At 55.8% G+C, this 7,208-nt stretch overlaps 1 protein-coding gene across 3 annotated transcripts; it reads right to left on the bottom strand.

The window, feature by feature from the left end:
• Positions 1 to 1,126: 1,126 nt before the first annotated feature.
• Positions 1,127 to 6,987, bottom strand: ctxn2 (cortexin 2). Of its 3 annotated transcripts, none has more exons than XM_072493018.1 (2): positions 6,868 to 6,987; positions 1,127 to 2,455 (listed from the first exon to the last, which is right to left on the bottom strand). In XM_072493018.1, exon 2 carries the CDS (start codon positions 2,397 to 2,399, stop codon positions 2,154 to 2,156), a length of 246 nt encoding a protein of 81 aa, XP_072349119.1. In that variant the 5' UTR covers positions 2,400 to 2,455; positions 6,868 to 6,987; the 3' UTR covers positions 1,127 to 2,153. The 3 variants fall into 3 exon arrangements, with proteins under 3 accessions (XP_072349119.1, XP_072349118.1, XP_072349121.1); XM_072493017.1 differs by lacking the exon at positions 6,868 to 6,987 and adding an exon at positions 6,360 to 6,604; XM_072493020.1 differs by lacking the exon at positions 6,868 to 6,987 and adding an exon at positions 3,639 to 3,737.
• Between the last annotated feature and the right edge of the window lie 221 nt (positions 6,988 to 7,208).

A 7,208-nucleotide genomic window follows, 5' to 3' on the forward strand; every position in this document is an offset into this window, starting at 1 on the left:
ATTTTGCCTGGTAACTTATTGATCGTTGTTTAGAGAAAAATAATCCATTGTTCTTCAAATTCTTTAGCGCAAAGGATTAGCTCAATCAATCCCAAAATTTGCACCATGTCAGAACAAAGAGGGAACCAAAGCATTTTTTTAAAAATGTATCCCCGTTGTTCTCTAAACAATTTATTGGGCAGCATGGTAGCACAAGTGGATAGCACTGTGGCTTCACAGCTCCAGGGTCTCAGGATCGATTCCCCGCTGGGTCACTGTCTGTGCGGAGTCTGCACGTTCTCCCCGTGTCTGCATGGGTTTCCTCCGGGTGCTCCGGTTTCCTCCCACAGTCCAAAGACGTGCAGGTTAGGTGGATTGACCATGATAAATTGCCCTTAGTGACCAAAAAGATTCGGAGGGGTTCTTGGGTGACGGGGATAGGGTGGAAGTGAGGGCTTAAGTGGGTGGGTGCAGACTCAACGGGCCGAATGGCCTCATTCTGCACTGTATGGTCTATGCTCTAAACGAACTGGCAGCTAATATGTGCACAGCAGGATCCCACAATTAGCCACGGGATAAATGATCTGCTCCTGCTGGAGTTTTATTGAGGGATAATGCAAGGTCACATTGAAGGCTCCTTTTCCTAAGGTGGAAACCAGCCCAACTTTCAGGATTCACAACAGTCCAGGACTCCCTCGCAAATTCTCGCCTCTGTTCAGAGGTGTTCCAGGTCCTGAAAAATCCATTAAAAGCTGGATTTCTAAAGCAGAGACAGATGCCTGGACAATTTTACATTATCTTGGCTTTTTTGCTTACTTTCAATCTTAACTGGCTGGTTCTTGCTGAAGATTTTAATTGTCAACGTCTCTGACTAACTCATAAATGCGGACTTGAAAAACACAATTTGTCATTGGTAAACCATTGAGTGTTCAGACGGGTTAATATTAATTTGTGTTCCACTCCCAATAATAATTATCTTTATTGTCACAAGTAGGCTTACATTAACACTGCAATGAAGTTACTGTGAAACTCCCCTAGTTATAATTCCGTACAAAACAATGAATAGACTAGAAAAACCTCAGGCACCATGAAAATTGAGGGGGCCATACTATTGGTAAAAACAACTCAGTAGACTATGCAAATCAAGAAGTGTGCAGTAAGATGGTTTATTGAACACCAACAATCCACATTTGAAATACTGAATTACATGTACTTAACTGATAAATTTACACTTATCTTTGCACATAATATGCTGCAATCCACTTCCACTCAGACGCAGAACTTAAAGAACACAATTTAACTTGCTATGGTAGTCATACACACTAACAATGTCACTCAGACCCTCGGATTCAGCTGATCTATAATGCAGTATACTAATATATAATTTCATATACTAAAATAAAGATAGTCCCAATGCTAGTCTAATTCATAAAACTTCACTTATTCATTAATGACTTCTCACAATTTAGAATTAACATGGCACAGTGGTTGGCACTGCTACCTCACAGCGCCAGGGTTCAATTCCGGCCTCGGGTGGCTGTCTGTGTGGAGTTTGCACTTTCTCACCAGGTTAGGTGAATTGGCCGTGATAAATTGCCCCTTACTGTCCAAACGATGTGCAGGTTAGGTGGAGTTCTGGAGGTACAGGGATAGGGCGGGTGAGTAGGTTGGGTGCTCTTTCAGAGAATCGCTGCAGACACGATGGCCGAATTGCCTCATTCTGCACTGTAGGGATTCTATGGTTCTAAATCCAATAGGAAGTTTCCGTTGTTACGCACCCTGATATATCTGCGCAATGGTGCATTTGATTCTGAATTAAATCTGCATTAGAATATGCCCCTGTGGTAGTACCAGGTATTGCGGTACCTGAGAGGCCGACGCCATTGGTTAAGACCCTGTATGACGTAGCTCCGCCCTGAAGGCGGGGTATAAGAGATGTTGCTGTCCCAGCAGCCTTCACTTTCTGTACCGAAGCTGCTGGGGTAAAGTTCTAGTGCATTAACGCCTCAGGTACTGATTACCTTCGGCTCGAGAGTAATTGATTGCGCATCAGCCCCTTCAACCAAACAGGGGACATGCCCCTGGCACACAGACTGCATGTTTCTCCAGGTCTTTCAGTGTCCATGTACTTATATCCCAGTGTGGAGGGTTGGCGCAGGATATCTCTGCCCACCTCATGCCAAGGCATACTCGAAGGTCCCCTTCTCGAGCCCGTCCATCCCATCTGCCCATGTTGAGGATGGCATACTGCTGTAAGGGTCGAGGAGGATCCGGAAACATCGCACGATGAGAAGGCCCAGGAAAATGAATAAGATGCCCACAAAAGCGAATGCAGTTTTTTGCTCCAGGGTGAGTGGGTAGGAGGTGATGGAGTTGCCGACACCGATACCCAGGGAGTTATTATAATGGTTGTTGTTCATTGTCACAAAATCTTATCCTTCTCGCCTTCTGGATATCAACATAGTCACAATGAGACCTAAAGAGAACATTTGGAAAAGTATTAAATCAGCACAAAAGAACTTTCACCATCCTGGGGGTTATCATTGACCAGAAACTGAACTGCACTAACCAAATAAATAAGAACAGGTCAGTGGCTGGGAATCTTGCAGCGAGTAACTCACCTCCTGACTCCTCAAAGCCTGTCCACCATCTACAAGACACAAGTCAGGAGTGTGATGGAATACTCTCCACTTACCTGGATGAGCGCAGCTCCACCAACACTCATGAAGCTCAACACCATCCAGGACAAAGCAGCCCCGCTTGATTGGCACCCCTTCCACAAACATTCACTCCCTCCACCACTGATGCAGTAGCAGCCGTGTGCACCATCTGCAAGATAGAACATAGAACATACGGTGCAGAAGGAGGCCATTCGGCCCATCGAGTCTGCACCGACCCACTTAAGCCCTCACTTCCACCCTATCCCTGTATAACCCCAGTAACCCCATCTAACCTTTTTTTGGATACTAAGGGCAATTTAGCACGGCCAATCCACCTAACCTGCACGTCTTTGGACCGTGGGAGGAAACCGGAGCACCCGGAGGAAACCCATGCAGACTCCGCACAGACAGTGACCCAGCGGGGAATCGAACCTGGGGCCCTGGCGCTGTGAAGCCACAGTGCTAACCACTTGTGCTACCGTGCTGCCCGAAATGCACTGCAGCAACTCACCGAGGTTCCTCAGACAGCACCTTCCAAACCCAGGACCACTACCATCTAGGAGGACGAGAGCAGCAGACGCATGGGGGACACCACCACCTGGAGGTTCCCCTCCAAGCCACTCACCACCCTGACTTGGGAATATATCGGCCGCTCCTTCACTGTCGCTGGGGCAACATCCTGGAACTCCCTCCCTAACAGCACAGTGGGTGTACCTACACATGGACTGCCGCGGTTCAAGAAGGCAGCTCACCACCACCTTCTCGAGGGCAACTAGGAATGTGCGATGTTGGTCTCCCCAGCGACACCCACATCCCATAAATGATCATAAAAATGGCGGAGAGGGCTGAAAGGGCCTCATCCTGCCCCTATTTCTTTCTACGTTTCTATAAATGAAGCTAAAAACCTGCCGCTGCTGTAAATCTAGAGCAAAGAGAGAAAATACTGGAAACACTCAGCGGGTGTGAGAAATGAATTGTGACCTGAAGCGTGAATCCCACCTTGTCCTTCTCCCCAAAGCCGCCAGTCTTTCCAGCATTCCCTGTCAGCTGGGACAGCAGAATGATGAGTGAGACACTCCCTCCCAGTCCAATTCGTGCAAGATGGGTTTGTGCTCCGAGGGCCGTTAGAGTGTCAGACTTTCGAAAGTCTAGCAACAATGTCTTTAGGAAAAGATCAAAGGTAAAGAGGGATTCAAAGGGTTGCACACGCGTTGTTACGGTTCCACTGCCTGCCTCAGCTTCAGCTCCAGGAGAGAGAAGGGGAGTGAGACCCCCCCCCCCCCACCCCCCAACCAGTCATCCCAGCTTCCTCCAGCAGGACCACCCCCCCACACACTGAGGAATATCTGAAAGGGGGGGTGGAGAGGAGGACGGCAGAACCGGCACAGGCGGGGGCAGGGGGCTGGAAAGTAGAAGGGAAAGGGGACAAGGAGCAGGAGCAGGTGAAGGGGCAGAGGAAGGAGCAAGGGAAGGAGCAGGGGCAGGAGAAGGGGCAGGGGCTGTGAAGGGGCAGGAGAAGTGGCAGGGGAAGGTGCAGGGGAAGGAGCAGGGGAAGGAGAAGGGGCAGGGGAAGGGGCAGGGGAAGGGGCAGGGGATGGAGAAGGAGAAGGGGCGGGGAAAGGAGAAGGGGCAGGAGAAGGGGTAGGGGATGGATAAGGAGAAGGGGCGGGGGAAGGAGAAGGGGCAGGGGAAGGGGCAGGGGATGGATAAGGAGAAGCGGTGGGGGAAGGAGAAGGGGCAGGGGAAGGAGCAGGGGCAAGGGAAGGAGCAGGGGCAGGGGCTGGGGCAGGGGAAGGAGCAATGGAAAGTGAAGGGGCAGGGGAAGGAGCAGGGGTAGGGGCCGGGCAGAGGGGGCAGAGGATGGGGCAGGAGAAGTAGAAGGAGAAGGGGCAGGGAAAGGAGAAGGGGAAGGGGCCGGAGAAGGTGCAGGGGAGGGGGCTGGAGTGGGGAAAGGGCAGGAGAAGGGGCAGAAATCCTAAAATCATACAACCCCAACACTGTAGAAAGAGGCCATTCAGTCCATCGAGTCTGCACCGACCCTCTGAAAGAGCTCTCTACCCAGAGAGCTGGGCACGGGGGAGCTGGGCACGGGGGAACTGGGCACAGGGGGAGCTGGGCACAGGGGGAGCTGGGCATGGGGGGAGCTGGGCACAGGGGGAGCTGGGCGTGGGGGAACTGGGCACGGGGGAGCTGGGCACAGGGGGAACTGGGCACAGGGGAGCCGTAACTCCCCTGGCCCCGTAACCCCACCAAAACCTTTGGACACTAAGGGACAATTTATCATGGCCAATCCACCTAAACACATCTTTGGACTGTGGGAGGAAACTGGAGCACCCGGAGGAAACCCACGCACACACGGGGAGAACGTGCAGACACCGCACAGACACCTGAAGCTGGAATTGAACCCGGGTCCCTGGTGCTGTGAGGCAGCAGTGCTAACCACTGTGCTACAGGAGAAGGGGCAGAGTGGGGAAGGGGCAGGGGCTGGAGAAGGGGCAGGGTAAAGAGCAGGCGATGGGGAAATAGAGGGGCCAGGTCAGAGCAGGGGAAGGGGCAAGGTTTGAGGATAAGGACAGGAGTGGGAGAATGATCAGAATGGAGGTGAGGGTAGAGTGGAGTAAGGGAGGTGCGAAGCCAGGCTGGGGTAAGGGGTATGGGCAGAAGGAGAAAGAGGGAGTGGGAGCATTGAGGAGGTGGGGGGAGGGATGTCTCCGATTAACAGAAACCATCGATTAGATTCCGCCGCAGCACACAGTCTCCAGGAGCCCCACAATCCACAGGCTAAACAATGAGGCAGATGAATGTTATCCGGATGCTCTGGGTTCTGGGTGACCCAGTGAGGATCCTGTAAACAGACACCAGCTCTTAGAAAGTATTCATCAGGCCAGATCTCTGTCTGCCCGGATTCCACACGTCCAGCTCCCCCTGTGCCCAGCTCCCCCTGTGCCCAGCTCCCCCTGTGCCCAGTTCCCCCATGCCCAGCTCCCCCTGTGCCCAGCTCCCCCTGTGCCCAGCTCCCCCTGTGCCCAGCTCCCCACGCCCAGCCCCCCTGTGCCCAGTTCCCCCTGTGCCCAGCTCCCCGTGCCCAGTTCCCCCACGCCCAGCTCCCCCTGTGCCCAGCTCCCCCCATGCCCAGCTCCCCCTGTGCCCAGCTCCCCCTGTGCCCAGTTCCCCCGTGCCCAGCTCCCCCGTGCCCAGCTCCCCCTGTGCCCCACTCCCCCATGCCCAGCTCCCCCTGTGCCCAGCTCCCCTGTGCCCAGATCCCCCGTGCCCAGCTTCCCTGTGCCCAGCTCTCCCTGTGCCCAGTTCCCCCATGCCCAGCTCCCCCTGTGCCCAGTTCCCCCTGTGCCCAGCTCCCCTGTGCCCAGTTCCCCCCCACGCCCAGCTCCCCCCACACCCAGCTCCCCTGTGCCCAGCTCCCCACGGCCAGCTCTCCCCGTGCCCAGTTCCCCCATGCGCAGCTCCCCCTGTGCCCAGCTTTCCCCCTGCCCAGTTCCCCCACGCCCAGTTCCCCCTGCGCCCAGCTACCCCCGTGCCCAGCTCCCCCCGTGCCCAGCTCCCCCCGTGCCCAGCTCCCCCTGTGCCCAGCTCCCCCCATGCCCAGCTCACCCCGTGCCCAGCTCCCCCGTGCCCAGCTCCCCCTGTGCCCAGCTCCCCCTGAGCCCAGCTTCCCCCGTGCCCAGCTCTGCCCCCTCCCCATTCCCCTCCCCGCTCACCCACCTTCCAGCTCTCTCCAGCTTCCACATCAGCGACTCCGGCCAAAGTTTGGAGCGGAGCCCCCCGCCCCCGGCCGGTCCCGGTCTCCGGGGCAGAGGGAGCCGCCGCTGAGCGCCCCCATGTCGGGCAGGGACTGGCAGGAGCAGCCGGGCACCGGGGAGAGCGGCTGCCCCTAGCGCCTGGCACCGGGCTGTGAGCGGGGCATCTCCGGACCCCCCGCTGCCAGCCGCTGGTCCTCACCCCCTGCCGGGCGCCCCCCCCCCCTGCCACCCGCACACTGGGCAGGGGCAGAATGGGAGTGTTTGCAGCTGCGAGCTGGCGGGGCGAAGCTTGTTGCTGTTTGTCTGCCCCTCCCACTGGAAGACAGGGCGAGGCTCTGCTCCCAGGCTCTGCCAATATTGCCCACTGCCAGGGGGTAGGGGATGTGAGAACCTGGCAGCTTCAGTGGGTGGGGCACTGCCAACGTTTAACCGCCCCCCCCCCCCCCCCACACCCACTTTCTCTCTCTCACCGCTAAACTCTCCATTCTCTCTCTCAGGAGCTGAATCTTCATTCTGAGCCCCACCTGGCAACTTGGCCATCTTCAGAGGCGTTGCCACCTGCCAGCAGCTCTGTGCCAGTGAAGGCTGGCGTTTAAAATCAACAGCTTGCCTGTGCCGATTCTCTTAGAAGACCCCCCCCCCCTCCCTCCCACCCGCCCCCCGCCCCCCATGACTGAGGTTTATAAAGTTCTGCCACAGAGTGTTGGACCTGGAAGAAGTGCATCTCTGTGAAAGTCATGAACAAAGACCAGCAGAGGCGCTGTCCCGGGCACAGGGCGCTGTCCCGGGCACAGGGTACAGTCCCGGGCAC

Source organism: Scyliorhinus torazame, chromosome 30 (assembly GCF_047496885.1).
Source record: "Scyliorhinus torazame isolate Kashiwa2021f chromosome 30, sScyTor2.1, whole genome shotgun sequence".
NCBI classification, from domain to species: Eukaryota; Metazoa; Chordata; class Chondrichthyes; order Carcharhiniformes; family Scyliorhinidae; genus Scyliorhinus; species Scyliorhinus torazame.

Coding starts and splice junctions, on each gene's coding strand:
- ctxn2 (XM_072493018.1), bottom strand. CDS start 2,399: ATGAACAACAACCATTATAATAACTCCCTGGGTATCGGTGTCGGCAAC.